This window comes from Anopheles stephensi, chromosome 2 (genome assembly GCF_013141755.1).
Source record: "Anopheles stephensi strain Indian chromosome 2, UCI_ANSTEP_V1.0, whole genome shotgun sequence".
Taxonomy (NCBI): Eukaryota; Metazoa; Arthropoda; class Insecta; order Diptera; family Culicidae; genus Anopheles; species Anopheles stephensi.
In genome coordinates this window covers 36604031-36628848 of record NC_050202.1, presented here as the reverse complement: position 1 = coordinate 36628848, position 24818 = coordinate 36604031, and the positions used below count along the sequence as shown (strand labels likewise).

Below are 24818 nucleotides of genomic sequence, written 5' to 3'. Positions count from 1 at the left end.
GGGCTGATAGCAAAGCCTGCCAAGTGTCACATAAATTATTTCAATCTGGCATCACAATCCCAACCCCAGTCCCAAAACGGAGGCAACAGGCGCTTCCTAGTTCGCTCTGCACAAACATAAATTTGTACGCCACCATAAATTACGGTTCCATTTGCTTTAAAATTTTGGTTCCAATGCAAGCACTCTGGCTGCATGCTAACGGATTAAATTGGTACTATTACGATTGAAAATACAGCAAGCAGATATGGCGGCAGCACGCAGCAACGGGAAAAAGCTGATGAATGCGCAACTAACAGTTCGCAGTTCGTCCGCTTGTCTTGCAGCTTGACAAAAACCGTACATTTATGAGGTGGTGATGGTCCCAAATTTCTATTTACAGTTGCACGTGATAGATCAACGCTACCGTGTAGGTCCTGCATATTTAAAATTCTATAAATAAAACTTTAATTCATACCTCGACGCTCGTCGATGAACATCAGCTCGACGAAAGCACTGCCTCGCAACACGCGCTCCAGTGTTCGTCGATTTTCATCAGCCAGATTGATACGAAAAGTAGGCGGAGTTTTTTTCCTACTCTATTTTTATGTTTCCTCGATAAACCGACCACCATCATCGTCGACGATCAAATCTCGCTTCCGCTTGCTGTGTGCGCTCACGCTCACGGCAACCCCTTGTTTGGGGTTGCCTTTGAATCAACGTGCGCCGACCAAACCAACGTCTAGCGTTGTTGGACCCGTCGAGTTTTGTTTTAGGGTTCTGAATGTCCACTAAACTAAGCGACGCTTCTTCCCCTACACATCGCAAGACCGTTGATTGTTGTGTTCCGGCTTTCGCCTATCATCGCCTGCCACAGTTATGGCTCCCTTTCACGCGGATGAATGCCGGGTAAGCCGAAAATGTTTCGGTTTTCAATTTTACCCGTCCAGATTACCGGAAGCATTAGGGCATAGGGTCCTGCTGCTTGCTGAGGGTTCCGCTGTTGCTTTGCCAGTTCCCCTAGCCGCACCAAAGATCAGCTGTCCCCTTCCTTTACGCTCACAAACACACACACACAGAGCAAATTGAGGACCCCAGTTTCATTCGCCGATGGTAGTCAAAGTCGCTAGCGCTAATAATGAACCGTACAAGAGGCATAAGGTCCTGTGTACGCCGCATCGGACCCACCGACGAGCAGATCGCTAGGGAGAAGGGTGAACGATAGACCGCTTGGGACTCGCCCTACGTTTCGGTAGCTCGGCCGCGTGTGCGAGAAAGGGAACTCGCGTCATCTCGCGCCGGCAGCCTCGAAAAGGTGGGAGCAATCGGCTCGACGCGCAAGCAACTCCCTCCCATCGATCAAACAGAGCGCGCCGTTAGGTAGTATGAGTGTGGCGCGGAATCGCAGTCGACCGCCGAGTAGTGTTTTTGTTTTCTCGCCCATGGCCAACCAGTTCCTTGGGAATACTTTCGGCAAACGGTCGCGGTCGCCGCGAACGCATTACCGGTCCGCTTTGCTCCGGAAAACGTGATCTGAAATAACTCACGATCGGTGCGCCGATTCCCCGTCGCAACTTGGGGAGCGCGTCCAGATTTCACCGACGAAAGATTTCTATGCGCGAGTTTTCCAATTCCGCTTGCGCTCAAGCTCTCGTGCGACCGGAGGACCGACGGTACATCGTGTGCGTGTGTCTGTGTTTGTGATCTTCTCCTGGTTTGAGCAAAAAGCGTGATTGCGTGAATTATTGTCGCCAAAGGATCTTTCCATGTTTTTACCAAAAAGTGTGTCGTTAGTGCAAACCGAAAGTTCCTGTTTAGTTGTAGCGAGCAGTTCTCGTGTAATAAAATCCATCGTCGAAACGCGTCGATCTCCTACTACTGAGGCGCGTGCGTTAGCGCTGTTTCAATCATTGGCGTCGTTCCAGCTCCAGTCGAGTCCTGACGAGTCGTTCTGGCGCTTGCGTAGCTCCATCAATCGCCCAGTGGTTCACCCAGAAGAGGAAGAAGAACAAGTGTTGTTGCCACCCAGCTTTACGCGCCGCTGCCCCTTCCGATGGGCGTGTAGTTCTTAACAGCAGCACGAGCACGTTGATTGCCGCCTTAATGATAGTGTTTGGCGGAGGCAATTTTGTTGTTTATGTTAATTAATTTAATTTCATCAAAGACCGATCTCGCCAGTGGAACAGATGCAGAAAAAAGTGTCTCGAGCCACTTTCATCCGCCGTGCAAGTGTGATTCTACGTTGTCTGAGCGCATCCCGCGACTATTGCGCTGATCGTTGACAGGCTGTACAGAAGTGCATTACGCTGTGCATTAATGCGTGCCGACGATGACAGATGATGGTGTTTAGTGTAGCTGATAATAGCATCCTTGCATCCTCGGTACTACTGCGCTAATGAAAATAATGTCCTACGATCGCTTTTTGGGTGTTTACAATGGTGGGCATGTTCTCGAAAGGAAGTACGTGTAGATACTGAAGCCAAAAATGTAGTTTCGCATGTTACACAATTGAAAGAAGCAGAGTGTGCAGATGAAACGCGTGTGATAAATCAAACCGAACTGTAACTGTGTGCTACAGAGCAAAAGTGTGTGAAATAAAGTTAGTAAAATCGACTGCACAATAGAGCATCATGGATATGTCAGGCTCCAATTCCTTAAACATGAGACCTCTGTTTAGCGGGTATCCCTTTCAAGGTAAATTTTGACTTTTTACAGTGGCTGCATTTCTTTAAATTTATTTTATATGATTAGCACGAGATCACTGTCGAATACTAGCTTTTTTTTTTTTTTATTCATAAAGAACGGCCTGGCCGTATTGCGACGTGAGTCGAATACTAGTTTAAAAAGGTATAAAGTTAGTATGTCCTCCGAAGATAATGACTTTCGCCCATGACATATTGATTGGTGATTTGTCCATGCTTCCTCGGTGTTCGCATATAACATGAACTACCCAAGATAAGGGAGGGTAGATACTTTAAGGTTTAAGCCATGTTCTCTTCCAAATTTTGCAAGTGATTAAAAATAATGTATGAAAGGTCTTTGTCCCCAGTACGTCTGTAGTTGTGACAACTTGTTGCCTTTCTACTACATCTTCAGTCGCATGATCCTAATATGAGGTACATTTATAATACCTTAACTTTTATGCCTTATGCTATGAATTTTGTTATGAACTCTTCTTCTTGGCCTAACGACCTTTTAGGTCATGTCTGCCATATCTGGCTCTCTAGACTTATTGCTACCACGTAGTTGGATAGTCAGCCCTCACAGTCCTATCGCCTTGAATAATATTCTTATGAATTATTAAATTTATTTTTAAACTGTAACACAATAACCTTTTAAATGCATTTTTGCTGATATATTCCATTGCGTTCAAACTTCGTCCTTAAGATTCTCGTGAAATAAAAACGTTGTTAAGAAATCTAACAGTAAAAACAGTTAAACATAATTAAGTGGTTGTCGAGGAATGATGATAAACAGTTTTCAAGCTTGACACAATCTGACACGATCAATAACAGCCCGAAAAGCCTGCCTAGATATTGCATTTAAATAATTATATTTTCAGGAATACCTAAGTTAAAGTACTTAGGTCCTCTAACACAAAAATTACAAGGCTAAATATCTATTGCGTATCTCACAGTTTAACTAGTTCCAAATACGGCAAGAATCAGAACAATCATCGATGGCACTTATATTTCTTTTCAAAGAAAGGTATCAAGCATGTAACATACACCACACGCTTTATAGTTTCAATTGTCAGCTCAGCAAAAGCTAAAGGATGTTCCAGGTCCGAGCCGCCTGCTTAATCAGTCAAGGTGTCGAAGCGCAAATTCACCGTGGCGATATGCGCATCCCCGAACAACAGACGACGACCGGGGAATCCGTCCGTCCGTCCGTCCGTCTATCGTCGATTCCTATGGACGCAGAGAATGGTGTTGAAGAATTGAAGAAGAAGGATCTCACCTTTTATTTCTCCAAACCCATGATCATTCTAATCTCCCAACTGGCCACATTTATCCTCTGCAGCCTACGCCGCCACACGCAGCGGCAAATATTCTCGCGAGCTTCAGAAACACTTCGTGATGCAGGGTAGTCGGTCGTCGGCTGTGGCTGTACTGTGTCGCAGCGGTGAGGCATATGGTGTACAAATTAGCCATACCTGAATTCCGACGAATCGGACCACAACACAAACCCGGTCAACCGGGGGCGAGAAGAAATGGAAAACCGGAAAATCGGAATTTTACACGCTTGAACCAGATGTTTTTCCTGCCCAGAGATCGATCCGGTTCGATCGATGATGGCTTCTGGAATAAGATCATCGGGCTTTTTTGAAAAACACAACAAAAAATGCACACACACACACACACACACACACACACGCATATGTACGAATGGACTGGGCACAACTCCACAGCCGACGCGTAGAATGCAACATGCGCCCCACGTGCGCTACACTGTCCATACGTGACGTCAGAGTGTCGCTGTCAATTAAGTGCTTTTGCATCTTTTTCGTCGCTCGTGTCAGCATCGACAGGCAGGCACTGTGTTGAAAGCGAATGGATGGAAACGAATGCATGCTATACATTTTCCCAATTTTCTTCACACCGGGCGTGCAGCAGCTGAAAATTATCTGCCGAAAGAGCTGCTAATGGATGCGCATCAGTGCGCAATCTTCTAGTGGCGAGGAAAGATTGGTGCCGAACGGTGATGTTTCATTTTGTACGATGGTCAATTTGAGAAGTTTGGTAAAATGGAGTTTGACAAAGCTATATTGAGCAACGAGTTTGATGGATACATATTCTCGGCGATTTTTGACGTGTTTTTGTGGGTTTTTCGAAGCGAGAGGGTATACCCAGCGAGTAACGGATTTCTAGCATGATTCAAATAAAGCTCATTCAAATCAGTATTTAAAACAGAACTCGTTAGAAAAATTATTAAAATATTATATTATTGATTTAGTGCTTTAATTAAAAAATACATGACATTCTACACAATTGTGAGTTAATAGAGCAGGAAGATAATTTGGGTCGTTTTGAAACAAATTCAACAAATTCATTTTGATTGAAATGTAATAACATTATCTTTAGGTAATTCGTACATCCTAATCCTGTGAATGATTATGAGTTGGGACATCATCATCAACATCATTATATTAATCGAATCAATGGTAGATAAACAAAAATATGTTGTGAAAATTGTTGCAGTAATATGTTTATTCTTATATCCTCAAAACTCAAATGTACCGTTCCAAAATGAGATAAACATCATGATGAGCGGTCTGGATAGGATTTGAACCCCGGTCCTACCGTGTGAAGACCGGCATCGTTATCGCCCCGTTAGCACTGGACCACCCCGTTTTCTTTGTCTATTTGTTGTCAATTAAAATTCTAAAGCTTCATAGAGCCCAAAGGCATTCTTCTTCTTCTTCCTTGGCACTAAAACCTCGAAAGGTCCTAGCCTGCCATTTCTGGCTTTCTGTGACTTGATTTTACCCGTAGCAAAGTAGTCATCTCTACGTACGGCGGTGGTCTGGATGGGATTTGAACCCCGGTCCTGCCGTGTGAAAACCGGTGCCGTTATCGCCTCGGCCACATGCATCTAAAGGCATTAGAAGTAACTGGTAACACGAAATATATTTTTCTTAATTATTTTGGTACATTATTTTTATTTCATTTATTAGTTTATGCATATGTTTATTTTGAATTAAAAATTTATGTACAATGTTGCTCTCGGAAAAATGAACTTTCTCCAACACCATATGAATATGCTGACAACGTAACGTTTTTCAAACAGTTTATTTGAGGAACTCTGTTATGAAGTAAAATTTTATTTTTTTATATTTTTAGGATTACGGCTTGACGCCGTATTCTCTACACCTCATGTGTTGAATTTTACAAATTGACAAAAATTAACAAGGCATTTCCTCCCTGTTGTTTGCCTTATCCCGGGCATGCTCGGTTATATGAAGTAAAATAATCCCGGATTTTTATATTTTTTATTCATACGAAACGGCCTAACTAACAACACGGCCAGACCGTCCTTCATGAATAAAAAAAAACCGCCTATCTGTATTGTTATCAAGTACTTGTTGTTCAATTAACCTTTTTTTGCCATTTGGTCTTAATTACATTAAACAGAATTTAAGGATGTCATTCTCTGTTCATACGAACGATAGCATTTTACAGTACACCCAGGCTGGCAGATTTGAATATTATGTGATTGCATATTTGTAACGAATTTTAACACACATTTGACTCGATACTTGATCAACCATGAAGGTCTTGAAGAATAATTAGAAAAAAACGGTTAAACGGATCCAACCAGGCTTAAATATTTAGTGGGTTCTGAATATGCACAAAACATTCTGTAGGCTGTTAATAGTTCCAATGTAACTTTCATGAAATTGTATTCAAATCTCATGATTAGTGACAAACTAAAAAAAATTGGTTGAAACTGCAATTGTTTTTTTACATTTTGTTTATACCTTCGAACAGAAATCATCACTTTAATAGCTAGGGTTGTCCCACTTTAACGAAAATAAAAGCATGACAAACGATTGACTTCTCTACCTCGAAACCAGAATACCCATCCTTACATATGAGGTATGTGATAAGACAAGGTTTGTTCGAGAGTTTGTCTGTCAGAGAACCGTAATAAGCACTTATAGACCCAAATTATTTATGAGTGTAGAGTGATTGAACGTACGTAGTAGCCAGCAGGATCAATGCACGATCACGACTTGGTGCTTAAAGCCTGCAACGAACCTATTGCAAACGTTGGCCAGTAGGTCCTCGAATCAATCAAACCGGCTTTTGCAAACATCAAAACTTCACCTAGCTACAACCCAGTAAAACCGTCCGAATCTTTATCTGTGAACCTAACTAATAACTATTCCACAACACTTTCTTCCTTTTTTCGTGCCCAGGTCAAGGACGTGTGAACCAGCTGGGGGGTGTCTTTATCAATGGGCGACCGTTGCCGAACCACATTCGGCTGAAAATCGTCGAGATGGCCGCATCAGGGGTGAGGCCCTGCGTGATTTCACGCCAGCTGCGCGTTTCCCATGGATGTGTGTCAAAAATCCTAAACCGCTACCAAGAAACCGGTTCGATTCGTCCCGGCGTAATAGGTGGCTCAAAGCCGAAGGTAGCGACACCGGAAGTGGAGGCCCGAATCGAGGAGATGAAGAAGATGAATCCGGGAATTTTTAGCTGGGAAATACGAGAAAAGTTGATTAAGGTAAGCATCGCTAGCATACGGACGTTGGATAGTGTGGATATAAGGTGTTGAACTGATTTCATGGACACGTGAACATAATGAACGTCATTCAAGCCAAGAGTTGAGGTTCTATTAAGTTTAACATTTTCCAAAAAAAAAGAATTTACAATTGCTCATTCCGATATTCCTTCCCTAAGTTGCAAGAACACATGCTTACGTTGATAAAACAAAATTGAAGTTTATATCGCTCTTCACTGTTGTACCATCATCACCGTTCATCAACTGAGCTCGGCAAACTAGACCAACACCATACTTCATCTCGAACGGACACAATCTCGCGTACACAATACATCGATACTCTTATTGCCTTGCTCGATTCATTCTCTACAGCGCTCTGTCAAGGATAATGCAAATAGCTCAGTCATGCTGCTGTTATTAGCTCGGGTGTAATCGATTTTCTCTTAGCGTATGAACATGTGATAGTAGCGACGGATGTACGGAACAGCGAGCGAGAACTCGATTCTCGATGACACCGTTCAGCATTACGTTTTTGTGCATAGTTTGTAGTTTTGTTGTGTCAACAAGATGAGTGTAGACTTGTTCATTTGAGCACTACGTGACGAAGTGACGCTATCATCAAATTCCTTCAATTATTAGTATCAAAATCGGTAGCAAAACAAACCTTTCCATTTTCTACGGTGGATACCCAATGCTCAATACAAATGTCATGATGCCGACTGCAGCCAGTTGTTTTCCAAAACGCAGTGGTCAAGCCGTATAATTATATCGAAGCAAGTAAACGTGGCTAAGCCCCAAGCGAACTTTCAATGAAGCTTTGAGCGTTGATCAATCTTCCTTTTTTCTCCGTTTGCGGTTGGAGGTCTTGGAGCAGCCCTGCCAACCGGTGCTCAACTGTGTAAGAAGCTACGGGGAGGGTACCAAAATTAGGAATCATTTTCGAGTGTTAATTTGCCGGGGTGCCCGAATCTACTACCACTCGCGCCAGATACCGCTAATGACTTTCGTCAATGATGAATAGCCCTTCGGGGTCGCTTTCGGTAGTCGGGCTTTGGCGGCTGTTCATTTACAGCCTACTGCCCTGCCACAGTACGTACCCCGTCCACCGTCGAGGTGTTTGTGGAATATTAGCTTTAGCCGGCGAATTGTGATGAATGATGATATGGAAGATCATCATCATCGCTGTGAGCCGGGCCAGAGGAGGGGAAAGAAGAACGAGCTCACGGAGCAAGCGAGAATGAGACGTAAAGCGAGCGAGAAAATTGACAAAAAAGCTCATCATTTCGCCCAAAGTAGTAGGCCGTCGATCGACACCGACTGTTGCAACACGGCCTGATACAAACATCATTCACAAACACACCTCGGTACGATCGGGCGATCGGGCACAGGTCGTGTGGCTCGCTGTTTGTAGTAAACATAATTTATTTTCCACCGAGCGAGCGAGTGAAAAGTGTTTTGGGACAATGAAACTTCAATCTACTACCGTGACTCATCATGACGTAACATTCGTGCCACAGATGTATGAAGTCGTGAATGAAATTCTTTGCAACTCGCGACTCGGCCAGGCTGAGCCAACTGCGACCCATTAAAACGATCTCCCGCGAGGGACGGATTACGTCTAACGCCCGAAACATTTCTCACCCAACGGAAATTCCGGTAGCGTATCTGATCTTTAGTCACGGATTGTTTAAAAATACATACAGCCAATTGTTGGTCGGATCCCAATATTCCTCAACGCGATCGCGCGTCGTCGTCGTACGGTGGGCAGTCTTGCCAAGCGAAAGGAAAAAGGAAGGAATAGAAAAAAAGTGGGAAGCCGTTTCGATTTAGGATACTCTCGCTCCCAAGAATCGATCTGCCGAATTTGATTGATTCCAAATGAGATTCTTTGTGAACAGTTTAATTTATTCCACTCCCATGGAACAGTGCGTGTATGTGCGGTCCGGCATCCCTACGAAGCTTATCTTTCTCCTCAGTACTAGCAAGCTAAACGAAACATTTCGGCTCTAATCTGCGGGCATCTGGTTGATAGGTCGATGGAGCTATTTAAGTCTATTCCACCACACTTTGTAGCCGTTGAATGAAACGACGTTCACGGCGATCCGCTGCCCGGGTATTGAACGATCGCGATCACACCGATCACCGCATCAGGCGCATAATCTGAACCGACTACTGACACTCGTTCCAGGAACCGTTTCGAGCCCCGTGCTACTACTACTAGGCATCGTCGCTGCCTGGACGAGCGCACGCGGCATACATGGGAAATTACACCGCGATGATCCGATTAATGAAATTTGTTTTCTATCAACCCGAAATGATAGGCACGAAACCCCGTCAACGGGGGACACCTCGACGAAGCTGACAATCAAATACGCAGCACCTAAAACAAGCATTTTTTTCGGATGGTCCTCCTTCGGACTGCTCCGGGCTTGCGTTCGATCATCTGGAGCAAAAAAAAACTTCTTACACCCTGTGCCGGTGCTGTGCTCTGTTTGCCGTTTGTATCCAAGTTGGTGAGATAAGTTTTTCCACTTCTTTCTTCCGAGCTGTCATGTCAATCTCACGGCCTTACGTACGTTACGTGGCGGTAGTGTTGCGCGCTGGCAAGCAAGAGTGGCGTTCATTCAGTCGGCAACACCAAAAGGAAACATCCAGCCTCCCAATGAATAGGTCGACCAAAAAAAAAAACGAGGAAGCGCAAGACAACAAACAATAAATTATAACACGAAGGCACCGTAAAAAAAGAAAACAACCAACCAAGATTATGGAATAGAACTTTTCCCTTTCTGCTCTTTTTACCATTCTAGACGGCCGGCTCGGACGACCCCAGCGATAATAGACATTCTGGTCAACTATGTGGACCTGATGTGGGCTACCGGCAGGTAAATGCCTTTTTTAAATAGTACAAAGATCCTCGCACTGGATACTAGTCCTTCAGACGACGATGGACAATATTGTTTATTGTTAAGCCTGTTTAGATATCATAAGCGTTAAACTTTTCAAACGTAACGATCCTGAAGGAGTAACTTCTTAAGAGAACTCTTCGAAAATCGCATTTACTCAACATGTTGTGACAATTGCATATGGAAACATGAATCAACTTGACTTTGAGAAATTGGTCGTAGCATAATGGAGTTCGCTGTATCACCGCGCACACACAAACCATCTAAATCCGGCCCCAAAACGAAAGTAATTAAGTTCCACAATTACACCCGTCACAGTTTTGTGGTTCGGCATCGCCGTTAATGTCGTGGCATTCTGTCACGTATGCCAATGGAATTATTGAAAAGCGGCACGAAATAAATAACGCTTATTTACATTAGGCGACAGGGCTTCGGCACGGGCGCAACATCGGTGCTCATCGTCGGTCGTAATTTTGCGGACAGCTTACCAAACCCGAAATGATCGAAAAACGGCATAATTCATTTGGAGCAGCAAAACTCGCTTCCTTTTGGCGTACAGATCAGGCCCGGACTTGGCCCGGAAGATATCCCCGGTTTGATGAGCGGAACCGGGAAAAAGAGTAAGCAGAACAAAAAAAAGCAAAACAAAACGAAGCAAAGCTACAGATACAAAAGCAACAAAAAAAACATTAAATCCGACATGAGAACATGAAACCTTCATAACCGCCTGCCTTCGTGGTGTGTACGAGAAGGGAATGGGATTTAATATGACAATCGCGCCTCGCATTCTCAGACATGTATAATGCGCGCCGGCATTATTGGGATTGGGAATTCTTTAGAGCTTTTTTATCACTTCATCCGCTGAGTCGGTTGAGTATGTCACTGTTTACAACTTGATTAGCCGTGCTCGATTTTACGCTACACGCAAACGCTTAATTATTGGTGCACGTCCTGTGCAATGTCAGAAGTTTCTTCAAGAAAATGTTTAATTATACCACAACTATCTGATCACACATTTGGAGCAATTTTTAAAACAGTAACTCACAGTATTTCTTCAGCAAAACCTCCTAAACTCTTCCTGCTCGAAAATCTCGAACATATGTTCCGAAACGAGTGACACCTGTTGTTACCTTACGGCACGCGGCAGATTTGAGTGCGGAACGACGACGTTCCTTTATGACGCCCACCAGACGCCTGCAGCCAGAATGGGCAAAATACGCTATTAAGCAATTATTCTTCCTTGTGCTTACACAGAGCCTTTTGCCGAGGAGCGCCCAAAACGTGGATGATTGGTGCAGGGATTAAAGGTGTGCAGCTAGCATTGAGCACACACACGTTTTTGAGTGAGAGGTGTAGGTGAGAATGACCCTTAATTAAGCACACGAACTGTAACAACTGTTGACGTGCAAATTAATACCTTGTCTGTCCTTGCCTGGCTGCAACGCTAAACATCACGCCATCACTCAGCCACTCACTCTAATTAACACATAAAGCTTGATGGATTAGACATTCGGGACAAGGGGGATAAGTGTGGTACGCCTAAAACAATGATTAACAATAATCTCTGCAAAACACGCCTCATTGGTGATATTGATGGGCATTCGCCAGTAAGGTTGCGCGAGCGGACCTTTGCTTGAGCAGACGATAAACAATTAATAAAGTTTGAGAGCAACAGGGATTCTTTCTGCACACTGTTAAATCCCATCTCAAACCCCTGTTATTCGTCAGATGATTAAAGTTTTAAAAGCTCTTTTCAAATTGTCTATGAAAGTTTTGGGAAAACTTTTTTGATCCGTTCCGTCGCGTTCTAAATCGAACCTCCGCAGGTTCGAAACCTAATTGCTGAAGCTGTTTCTTCAGCTTCATCTGTTCTTCGCCACATCTATGATTGACTTTCTCACCTACCTGCCTCGAATGAATGTCGAATAGGTGTTATCATGATCATCATTTAATTAACGAACGCCACGATCTGCGATGCGCGCAAGGATGAAAGAAAAGGCACGAGACTCGTATTTTTTTGTTGTTTCTCTTTCGCTACTCTGCCCTGTTGCCTTCCGTTGGGGAGCGGTCAATATCTTTGATTCCTGTTTGATTTGAATTTTCGGGCATATCATTCCATCCTTTCGCTTTTGTCGGGGCGTCATCATGACACTACCACAAACCGGCAAACCTCCCGATGACGGATCTCAGGATCGTGATTGTGGTAAATTTAATTGAAAAATTAAAGACCAAAAGGGAAGCGCCCCGACCGATGGTTTTTTGTTTTGCCTTTTCGATTTGATGACTCGTGGAAGTCGTGGAAGGAAAACAATTTCGCGGCAAGCTTTCGGCATGAAGTGCATACCTGGAACGAGTTCGTTAGGAATGTCAGCAAAATAAGAAAAGGAATATTTTTAACTTGCATTTAATAGCATTATTGCTTCCAATGCTCCATAATGCAGAACAGAAATAGCAAATCAACCTGTCTTCTCCGCTTGTGTGCTAACATACCACCCCAAAATAAAAATTAACAGCTCTCCTAATGGCTAATGGTTGTAAAATGAGTCTATAATTCTAAAGGTAAACATCAACCATCAAACCCACGTCCTCACACAGTGCAAAGCAGCATAGAAGCAAAGAACACGGGGTAAAAACTAACAGGACGCAAAACGTAATAGGAAAGCCGAACCCTTCTCCCGCTGAACAAGACATTCCATCGACTGTTAGCTCTCCAGGGTGGGAAAATTTAATTTAAAGCTGTGAAAAGTGTTAGCACCTACAAATTTACAGCTTCAGAATCGGAAGAAGTTTTGTTTTGCGTCTCACTTCACTGTCCGTTCGCCGCGGTAAAACAAAAACCCACTTTTTCATGTAACCTAGGTCCAATACCGATGCAACACGGTCAACACAGTTTTGGGATAGGCACAGCTAGGAATGGTCGGCAACAAGTCTAATGAGAATTAAATAAAACGAGCAAACGGGCAGCATTCCATATTTGTTTCATTGAGCACTTTTGATCATTTCTCACTGTTTGTCCGGGTTTTGCTTGCAGGAAGGAGTAACGGATCCACCGAGCGTTTCTTCAATCAGCCGATTGCTGCGCGGTGGTGGCATTGAGCCTGGGCGGAAAGATGACGATGGCCGGAAGGACTACAGCATACACGGTATTCTGGGAGGTAAGTTTGTCGTGTGGCTTGGAGCATTCTGTTCATTTGTGTGTGTGTGTGTGTGTGTGTGTGTGTGTGTGTGTGTGTGTGTGTGTGTGTGTGTGTGTGTGTGTGTGTGTGTGTGTGTGTGTGTGATTCGGTAGGAACTGTTTTCTAACAGTATAATAGCAATAACCTCTAGTTGAATGTTGTTCCTAACACACCAGAGGTTATGAGTTGGAAAGACGGATAAAAATTTAAATTATAAAGAACATATAATAGAAGGAATGCATGGGAATATGTTTTAGGCACGCAAGTGTTTTCTGATGAGAAAGTTTTGGTTTTGCAACTGCCAAACAGTGTTCGGCAAATGATCGGCTGTGTGTACCACTTTTATTTTGCGAAACCCGTGTAATTCAACGCCTGGCATTGAAACCAACGACTTTCTAAAGAAGGTTGGGGCCCCAAGAATTCGGAACTTCTACGTGAAGGATCATTACAGCTTTCAACTTGACGACACACCGGCTCACACGGTGAATGCGCTCAAGGGTGTTGTCGGGAGAAATTGACTGTTTGATATTGGTTGTCATTCAAACCTTTGAAACTGCTTGCATGGTCGCACATGCTGACCAAGCAAAGTTTGCTTCCAAACGGAGCTTGTTCAAGAACTAATTTAAGAAGCTCATCTCTAAGATAGCTTGATAATCGACGTGCCTTGATGAAAGTGTTTCCGAAAAATATGCCCTAATGGTTTTCTACACACTGCAATTGAATTCAAGATTAATTTATAATTTATTATTATCTAATTTTATTAATTAATTAATACTTATTAATACTAGGTATGCTTATTGTAGAATAACCTTTATTTTAGACTATGCTTAGGGATCATCAATCAAAATATTGTAGAAGATGTTACCACAGTCACATGGTTGCCAAGTTGAAGTTAAACTTTCTCCGGCTTCCTGTGATATTCACTATATTACGATTGAGCTCCTCCACTGATCGGATTCAAACGAATAGCAATAAACATCTTGGACTTCGAGATACCACGGTCGTCCAGCAACAATTGCTGCATGCATGACAGACTTACTGTGACCAACAGATCCTTGCTGACTGAATTGTAGACTGATCGATCTCTACCGTCCGACGAGCATCCTCTTACATCGATTGCTCTTTACTTTATAAGAAAGTTTAGAAGACAAAAATTAACTAACATATTGCATCTAACCTGTTTGTTAACCAGCGCTGTTTGTTAACTGGTTCTAAAGTGTGTAAAAATAGCTATTGCAGTTTGATTTACATGCTTACTTCACATTGATTGGCTGTTGGCGATGGCGTTAGTTTGGTTTCAGCTTACTGTCCAGACAGTTCTTTAGCATTGACGGACTGTAGTTGGTCTTATTGTCTGAAGTAAACGTGGCATATAGCTAAATGGGGCAATCGGACCTACGTTGACAAAACCACATCCAACCATCTCGATCTGCCATTTCTGGCTTTCTATGACTAGATTTTACGCGTAGAAAGGTATTCTGCCCTGCTTACGGAGAGATGATCTGAATGGGATTTGAAACACTGGACTGCCCCGTACAGGTATGATACATGATTCTAAATTTAATGTTTGTAATTATAACAAACTGCAGGATCTAGAATACTTACTTACTGGTGCCTGAATCAAAGAAAAACAAAAGAATAATAGAGGACACTGAAGATACGAGCATAGGGAAAAAGGATGCCAAAAACTAAATGGCCAGAAAAAGCATCTTAATAGTATTTTTTTTTTAATTTCAATGCATAGTGCATTCAAACTTATTGAACACTGTGTAGAATACCTCATAAAGCTCCACGTAATCGAACAAACTTGGCCTTGCCTCATGCTGCTTGGTGTCTGACATGGAACGACCGTGCAACCGGACATCTTTCCAGCTGTCACGGGACCTGAACCGGTCCTTCAAAATGACTTAATCTGTACATTGCAACCTGGCTCTCGTTCTCAATCTAAAAGGCGAGACACATGATTTTGAGGTCCCGAAACTAGCTCCCGCCTCAGTCCCCGCCATCCTCCTGACCTCTGACGAGAGGAAGTTGACTGACACGACACCCGGTGATAACCAGATGCACATTCAGTGACACTTTGTTTCGTTCAAAGCTCCCACAAGCTGGGAGCTGGTACTATTTTTGCCCAAACCCGAGTAGTTGGTTAAGTTCGTGCACCAATATTCTAAGCACGAACGGCGGACCTCGTTTTGCTCACGTTTCCCTTGCACTCCCTTTCTCCGTGCGGGTTATTTTGGCCGAGAGAATAAATATGTTACGAGTTGTGAGTTTGGTGCTAAATGGCTATTTTACCACGTAGAACACCCCGTTCAATGCCGTTTCATGTGATGGCGATTGCCATTGCATAAACACTTTTGTACGTTACGTGAGGAACACATGTTGTACTTGGATAGTATTCTTGCGCTAAAACAATTCACTTGGAGACTTTAAATGGAAGGTAGCTAGTAAAAAACTATTAAACAAGTAGTATTTCTATTGAACTATTCAATGTCACAGGTGATAACTGGGTGGTCCACAGCTGTTTTGACATTGGTTTCACTCCCATCAATGCTCACTCTTGCCTAGCTCCCTGAGAATCTGAGTTTGATCTTCTTTGTGACTGCCGCTTCTTTCAAAGACAGACTGTTCTCAATCATTCTTTCGCACAAACAATGGCACCCGACAAAGACCACGTGTTGACTAATTTCTGCTCCCCGGTATTGCTCTAGGTCATGGGGAACAATGCCAGATTCAGGCATGAAATTTATGCGGCATGTGCCCGGGTTGTAGTGCATCTAGCACTCCTGCCGCGTCGTTGTACGTCCGGTCAATAATGCGATGAACGGCTGGGACCGGCCATACTTTGCATCGAACCCAACGGGGTCTCTCTCTTTCTCTCTTTCTCTCTATACACTGTCCAACCGGATGTCCGGAAATGAATTTTTCAAACAGTTGCATCTTGGTACTTGCACGACATCGTTCGAAAGTAAAGCGAGTATAACAAAAGATTTTATTGCACTTTCCGGTGCTATGTGGGATGGAGTGTAAAAACCCCACCCGATACACATGCAACTTAACACACCTGCTCGAAAAAGACAATGGAAACAGATAGCTGGAAACAATACGATGTTGGTAAACACATTTAAACATTTAAACAAAAACGGATTTCAGAGACAGCGAAGGACACTCAAATGTGTCTAAATAGCTAAAGTATAGTTGAAAGTGAGAATGCATCCTGAATTATGTTAAATAGGACAATAAATTCTTAGCATATTGTTTGTAATCTGATTCGCTCTTAATTCTCAAATCCGAGTGACACGCCCTTCTAAAAAGTTGTTAAGAATTCAAATATGTAGACAATACGGCGTCATGCCGTAATACTGGAATTATAAATAATTCAAATATGTAGGTATAATTTTGGAGAGTTTGATTTCGAGCTATCAGTTTGATCTTAAGGATCACAGTTCGATGGCCCATGCCATAGCGATGCTGATCTTCACACGGTAGATCGCTAGGCTTACTATTCTGCTCCGGGAACATTCAAGCATGGGAAACCAGAGGTTGCAGGTTAAGTCCTTTCGAGGTTGTAATGCCGCCGGATGAAGTGCAGGTACATTTGTGAAAAAATGGCCATACTGCAAACTTTTCCTATCAATTGGATCAACCTCTTATGCTATCCAATTCTGCAAAGCATCAATAATCAATCAAAGCACCTCGATCATTGATCTCTCCCGCCTTCGGTAGCAATTAGCTGCCAAACATTCGATATTTTGTGTATTGTGCTGTGTGTTGTCCCTTGATTCTAGGGTCGCGCCATAGAAAAATAAAACACGAGAAATGTCGCTGCCACAAAACGACCATTAAGACGACACGACAAGGTTCACACCCATCCCATATCGCATCCCATCCCTTTCGGATGGCTGGTGCTAGTTTTAAGGGTTTTTCTTTTTTCTCCTTCACCAAACGGTCATCCAGCAAGACCCGTCTCTTCGACGGTGGTTTCCTCTTGCAGTCGGTGATTTGTTGTGGTAAAGGCTCTCCTCTGTGCCTATGTTCTTCACCATTTACCACCGACGATGGGTACGGGCGTCGATTTTCTAAGGATTCCGACCTGAAAAGCCACCCGGGAAGGGTGACAATAATCAAAAGGTTGTCGTACAACATCATTTTCCTACTTTTCTAACCATCAGTATCCTTTGGCGGTGCCGCTTTGAAGCGAGACCGCCACCAATGCAACCTTGACGCACAAACTAGAGCAGTGCCTGGTGCTCCCGAATGTTCGCTTTATCGATGGTTACACTTTCGTTTCGGTGGTTGACTTCCTAATGTGTCACGCAACCGAACGCCAGCGGATCCGAGAACCAGGAAATACGAGACCGAGTGACGGCAAACCCGATGATTTTAGGGGTTTCGTTAGCAATTAAATCAAAGCGCAAGGAGGTAAGGACATGCACCTACAGCTGGTTAGCAGCGACAACGATCTCGTTGGTGGTCGTTGATAGTACTGCAATAGTTGTGCTGGAAAAATGGAGCATCTTTCGCCACATGTTAGCAATAAATTAATATTGTACACACCGAGAGCAATAGACCAACCTTAGTGGCTGGAGTTATCCTTTTTCAGTTATTGCTTACAGAATTTAACTGTAAATCTCTATTCTTGTGTAACACGAAGTTATTTAGCTACATAGATGATCCATATAATGGAACTTTCCAATCACTCAGGAGAATATTTCAAATAAATAGTGGCATAGAGCAAGTCCGCTGTAGAGCTTTGAAAATATACAGTGACGAACAGTAGAATAAGTCCACTATTTTTAACTGATTTTTAATCTTTTGCTTTCGCCACCTCAACTAGGTGTAATCGAACCAAACTTTCGTTCAAAAGTTAACAAATCACTTAGCAAAAATAAAAAGGGTTATCAAGTAAACACCAAAGGGGAACTCTCTAACTGTTTTAGTAACAAGACTGTGTTTAAGTTAAAAAAGACACAAAGCTTGAGAAATAGAAATAGGGTATGTCCAAAAGTGTAGAAAAAAAATTGTTTGCATTTTAACTTTGATTATAGTCTTATTTTATTCTATAATACTGGGTTTCACATGAAATAGTAGAAATTTTTAAGTCACTCGGTGGAATGTGGCGGATATTGCGCCCTTAAGGAATGTTGCAAAACCGTTATGGAAAGCTGTAACAATTCAATGGAATATTGAATTCAGTTAGAAGAATTTTGCAAACCGATATAGATCTTTGCATTTATGAGTGGAATTTCAGTAAAATTCAGAAAAAATAGAATTCAGTAAAATTCTAAAATAGCAACATATCATTGGATCGTTTGTTTACAATAGTTGGTCTTATTTTATTGCCCAGCAATATACATTAGAATCTTTTTGTGTTATTTGTGTTCATTTATTTTTCCATGTATAGCAATAAGGCCAGGTCGCCCTTCATGACTAAAAAAGAAAAAAATATTCATGTATTCCAATCATGTGGCCTAATATGGGCTACATAACTATCCTATTCTTGCATGGCAAGAAAGCCATGACAACAAAAACAGCAACGATTAACCAGGAAACATAACCAGGAAATTCCAAAATTGTTAGTCAAGATCAAAGATGTTAGTTAAGGTTAGTAATGAATAACCATTGCTAAGAGTGGTTCATTAGCTGCAAATTCAGCCGATTTAAATTCCGTCTTGGTCTTAAGTTTCTGCTAGCAGCCTGGAAGTTTATTTGCTCGAGAATGTACGGGACGTCATTAGAATGGCGTGTTCGCATGTGAATGGTGGGGCAAGGTGATCAATTTGCAACAAACGATTGAATAACATTTCTCATTGTTTATAGTTTGACAGGATCGAATCAAACCCTCTTCAGAAAATTTGCTGCTAATTTCAAAATATCTATTCCCCTGAGTGATTCAAGAGTTCTTTTAAATGTATCAAAACCCTATATTCTCCATTCAGTGCTAAATCACTACCTGTTTCAAAACTAAATCTCCTACTCCCTCCAGGATATCACACAGAAGAAACAGGAAGTTAACACTCTAGAAATAACTGTTTCTGCCACTTCTGGAAAGGAAGGTGGATTTGTTACCTAAATTCAAAAACTAGCTCGGCACGTTGAACTGTTCGGCATGTTGTCGGTGTTATTTCTTGATTCTATCATTTTTCTTGCGAAGAAACATCGCTTTTGAACACAAACATTCTGATGAGTAATACCGGAATCATTAATCTTCTAAATGCGCTGATGCACCTGCACCAATGCTTGTAACAGCTTTACATCATAGTTTTTCCTCACGAGGATATATCTGTCCTGACGATTTGCTACCTTTAATTTTGGACTTGCTGTGTGGATCAGAGGTTCACACAACGAATCATAGTTTTGAATTAACGTTTTCGTCTCTGAACACGCCCTTGATTAATTTTTTGTGTACCTTTGTCGGGGAATCCTACGACTTCTACTTATGCTTTCTTCGACGTTCTTATCCTCTGATCTTACCGCCAAGCCGGTCAATAATATTTCCATGGGAGCAACTGTAATTGAATGTATATTCTTAAACTATTGTGCAAATTACTTGCTAGTGCTCAGAATTCTACGAATGTCTAAAGACGTTTCAGGATCTAAATGAACGCCAACAAAATTATCGTAAATCTAAGTTTCAGTCCATAAACGAAAACTCTAACATTGCATTACCCCCTCGAGTAGGTGTAAAAATTCGTTATCTAATTTGAAATCAACTTCCTCAAACGTTTCAATATCAAATGTCTTCCGGAAATTGGGTCACACACCAAGCACCGAAGCGCCCTTCTTGCGCGGTTACATCATACGCATCTGTAGCATCTCAGCAAACTACACTAATCCTTCCTTGTTTTCCTTTATGTGTCCCTGTACGATGCCATCTTCCATGCCTTGGTATGATCGTACCGACCGATATTACTCCCATTTGTGTCCCCCCCATTCCAACAACACGGAACAAATGAGGCAAAATCCTTTCATACAAAAGAGACCAACTAATAAATGAGTGTGAGTTTACAGCAGCTAATACCGCAAAATTGTACCTAAGTGTCAACCGACACAATGGGTCACATGATACCGAAGCCAATATACACCTTGGCCGGCCGCTGGCGGTGAACTTCAAAGCGATCGCTTTCCCGCCGAGACCTGCTCGGATTCGATTTGTACGTACTCTGTACGCGATGGAATGTCCGAACGAGCCAGCCAGCCAGCCAAATAAATGAAGGTACTTCGTTTCAAAAGCTTAGGCTCTCTGGACGCCCTCTTTCTCTCGCCGGTCAAGTGCGGAGGGCTCATCCGTAGACACCGTAGACGCTCAGTCGCGGCGAAATGAAATGAAAAATTGGTAAACGAAACCTTTTAGCCTTATAATAATTTATTAAGGGGATTCCAACCGTCAGACGTAGTGACGCTTGGCCCTGCGCGCACCGTACGCTGTGGAACGCCGCCGTGCGGATGATGCTTCGAAGGAGAGCGCTAAAGAGAATCAAAAAGCCGGACACCGAACGGACGCCGAAGGTGTTGAACATGGTATGGTGCTGGTGTCTCTCACACGATTGCAGCAGGCACCGGTCACAACTTCCTGTACTTGCTGCACTGATTACTGAAAAATGACATTCAATATCCGATTATGAGCTGTGCGCGCTGTTTCCCCGTAAGTTTATGACGTGCTTGGAACGCTCGTAAACTTCAAACGTTCACGAGAAAAACCACCGTGCTGGAGGATGTTCTTGATGGTGGAGCACATTTTAGGGGGAAATTATATTAACATAAGAAGAAAAGCTTGTTGCGCCATGATTGCATTGAAGTATGTCCTCAAAATATTTTCAATATGAAAAGGAAAGATTAAAAATATACTCAAAGCTTATCACAATATTCGTTACCAGCATCTTTTATGTAGTTAGATAACTTACATTTTCCTCGGTAAGAGAGCACACATTTGACGGGTTCTTGTTTCTACACGTTAATAACGCAACACAGTCGTTACAATTATGGGAGCGAAAAATCCCAAATCCTAAAACCCTGACACCTCACTGTCCATTCTCCGCGTTGAAGTTTCGCGCGTGCTGAACGACATTTTACGCTTCAGCACGCCTCAATCTGCCGCAGAAGATGCTCTGCTCTAGACATCACCCAGACCGCCACGCTGTCTGCGCGAGTCAATTTGTTCTTCCTTCTTCCGTCTTGCTCCGTCTCCCTTCTTTCGGTAAAGTTTGCAGTGCAGTAAGCTATTTTGCTTCCAGATTAACACCAATGCTGAACCGGCCGCGTCTTCGGTCGTCGGTCGATGGGGCTGAGCCTTCCGTCTGACGTCCCGGTCATTTGCTATCGATCCGAAAGCTTCATCCGTTTCACGGGAAAGCCTTAAATTTTGCTTTGTTTCGTAAAACGGACTCACCGAACACTAATGACCAGCTCGCTTTAATAGCTTTTTAACGAACGTTCTCTACCGCGTGCTGCATATCAATGGAAAAGAACTATAACCGGCTGGTTTCCGAACTGCAACAATCAGTGCCTTACCGGGATGCCTGGGATGCCCTGTGGATCATAAAACTCGAAGGAGAACGTTTAAGGTTGATTTGTGAATATTGTGACACTCTAATGGTCCTTGCGATTCTTCTAATATTTTAGCCGAGCCGAGCGACTTAACTAACACTCCATTCAGCTGGGGTGAGTTATTGGCAGGAACCAATTGACCGTCCATTGGGCTTTTTGTTTTATTTTCTTTTGCTGAATAACATCTTAACAACTATGTTATATTGTGCTTGTTAAGCTGATGTGAAATTACATCTAATGTTAACAATTTTATTTGAAACTTCTACACCAAAGTGAAGCATTTTAAGTAATCGTTCTTCAACATTCTTTGCACAAGCGAAAAGGCCATTTCATACTGGATCGAGAAAAGAAAGCCCGAGAAAAGAAGCCCGAAATGTGTGACATACATTTTTTTTGCTCGCTTCTTTTCTCCACAATATCTTCTCCTTAGCTAAATTGTAATGTACATAAAAAGCACACTGTCAAAAATGTGTTAATATGTACGCGTTTACAAGCAACAGGAGAGCCGTAGCTGCTCGTCGTGCTCCACAATGTGAAATGTGCTAAGCGACCGCGCTCGTGAATGGACCGGCCGGTACATTCTTACGACAATACGATTTATTTGACATAGATTGCAAAATTCGGACGCGTATGCGTATAGCTTTGCGCAGGGCCGGCTAGCAGTGATGAAGCGAGACGAAATGATTGCATTTTTCAAAACCGATTCATGCATTTCTTCGCTTTCATTAATGTACGACTCTCTGTCATCTCTTCTTACCCTACGCCGCAATCCCCACTGGCCACAGAGATCCATCTCGTCTAATTGCTGTTCACGCGTAACTGGATTTACCAGCGTAGAATATGGTGGTAGCACGTAAAAACGGTTGTAAAGTTTAAACATCTGGAAATTCCACCCTCGCGGGCTCACTATTTATTGCATTGCATTGATTTTCGGGAACTAGTTGCGTTGCTTTCGGTATGCTTTCGCTCGCCATGACATGAGATAGTTTTGGGTACCAGCGACAACCACCAACGATGCCGTGGACCGTGGTAATAAATGTTTGCCACAGCCGTTTGGCTGTGTTTTGTGTTCCACCACATCTGGTGACTCTGCCGCACCAGTCGACCAGTTTTAACTGATTTCAATTACACGCCACATTATGCCATCGACCAACCACCAACCATTCGTCCGTAGCGGTGACTAATTTCAAACCTCTTTTTTTCTCGGGCTTCTGCTCTCGGCTTTTCCATTCCATTTCCCCATCGATCGATTGCGACACGGGCGTTGTTTCGTCATCTGGCTAGGACGCGGATCGGACTCGAGTGACACCGAATCGGAACCGGGCATACTGTTGAAGCGGAAACAGCGTCGATCGAGGACCACCTTCACGGGTGAGCAGCTGGAGGCGCTGGAAAAGGCGTTCCAGCGCACGCAGTATCCGGATGTGTACACACGCGAAGAGCTGGCGTCCACCACCAACCTGACCGAAGCCCGCATACAGGTGTGGTTTAGCAATCGGCGCGCACGGCTACGCAAGCACGCCGGAGCACAGATGTCCACGCCGCTCAGCAGCTTGGGTACGCTGCCCATGTCCCAGTATCACCCCGGCGTGGCGTCCAACGATTCCTACCAAATGGCGGCAGCAGCCAACTATGAGTTTGTTGCGCAAAACCCTTCGTCGTTTTTGTCCGGCCACTTCGGTCAGCACCACGGTCATTTTGGGGGGCAAAACTTTTCCACCAACCACATGGGCTTCCACCAAAACAATCAAGGTAACTGTCGGGGGCGATTCGAGCGCTCGTGTGCTAGGAACACTTCGGGTAATGGACGAATTTGCTCCTACTACTTTCAGAATTCCTTCCCCCGGAGTACACCAAAATGATGAGCGAGGAGTACATTAAGCCGGCGCATGAGAATTCCATCAAGCTAAGCCCTTCTGCTACGCAGGCCGAAAATTACGCCAAAATACCGCCTGCAGCAGCAGCACCACCGGCAGCAGCGCCCATCGTAACGCAGGAAACGCCCTGGAGCCAATCCTATCCGCCTCACCATCCGGGTCAGGCGTACGCCACCAATTTGGTCGGCTGTCCGCCACCCGTCACAACTGCTACCGCGGCAGAATATCATTCGATGCAACAGGCGGCCACATCCTATCCCAACAAATACTGGTCCTGATCGGTTATCGTGATATTTAGGTACTCGCTCGCGCACGCTCGCATTGCAATACGTTTTTGGGAATGCATTACTACACGCTAAAGCACCGCCGTCTAAAGATGCTGATATTGGATAGACTGCAAAACACGAGGAAGCTTCTTCTCGCGACGAAAAAGACTCTACAGGCGCATTAGCACTAGCGCAGCTTAGCATTCAAAGTGATTACGCACCCCGCTAGGCTCTCTAGGATGTAACTAGATGCGTAAGGCAACTTTTATATTTATTTTGCTTGTAGCATAACGTTTTAGCGTAACAGAGGGCAGTGTTGGATGTGTTTCGTGCTGCTTTAATTCGTAGGTAACAATTTAGCGTTAAATAATCGATACTTTATTTAGATGCGTAAGCACACACATTTCATGATACAAAACATTGTCAAATAAATCCTTTGCTATGCACCTGCTACGTTCGGCTGATCATGTAAGTTTATCGATCGAGAGTGATCTGTATCGAGTTCATTGTTTGGCAGCTTTTTAATTCACAAGTATGTACATGGTAGAGTGGCAAATCAATCCGAAACTCGGCAAGGTTTTTTCGTATTTTCATCTTGTAAATTGATAATATTACCTACAAACACAATATGTAACAGTTTCAGTAATACATATAAAACCCTCCTCTCGATAGGAACACGCTCGGGTTTTTACTCGAAATCAATGAAAAATAATGTTCTTGCATCCCTAACCTATGCTTAAGAGATTCCAAACAAGAAGCGAACAAAGGCATCAGATTCTTAATCTCTCAAACCAAACCATATCCTCTTTGATTCTTGCAACGGTTCGTAAGACTGTGATA

General features: G+C 43.3%; 1 protein-coding gene across 2 annotated transcripts; it reads left to right on the top strand.

Moving 5' to 3' along the window:
* Positions 1–1158: 1158 nt before the first annotated feature.
* LOC118517639 (protein gooseberry-neuro) lies at positions 1159–24446 on the top strand. Of its 2 annotated transcripts, XM_036063950.1 has the most exons (6): positions 1159–2670; positions 6899–7212; positions 10017–10091; positions 13144–13267; positions 23120–23587; positions 23668–24446. In XM_036063950.1, exons 1-6 carry the CDS (start codon positions 2607–2609, stop codon positions 23988–23990), a joined length of 1368 nt encoding a protein of 455 aa, XP_035919843.1. In that variant the 5' UTR covers positions 1159–2606; the 3' UTR covers positions 23991–24446. The 2 variants fall into 2 exon arrangements, with proteins under 2 accessions (XP_035919843.1, XP_035919844.1); XM_036063951.1 differs by lacking the exon at positions 10017–10091 and having other exon boundaries at positions 1162–2670.
* Positions 24447–24818: the final 372 nt, after the last annotated feature.

Bases quoted from the DNA above. Each gene is read 5' to 3' on its own strand.
- LOC118517639 (XM_036063950.1), top strand. From the start codon at position 2,607: ATGGATATGTCAGGCTCCAATTCCTTAAACATGAGACCTCTGTTTAGC. The intron at 7,213-10,016 runs GTAAGCATCGCT...TTACCATTCTAG, and splicing joins TACGAGAAAAGTTGATTAAG to ACGGCCGGCTCGGACGACCC. The intron at 13,268-23,119 runs GTAAGTTTGTCG...TCATCTGGCTAG, and splicing joins CATACACGGTATTCTGGGAG to GACGCGGATCGGACTCGAGT.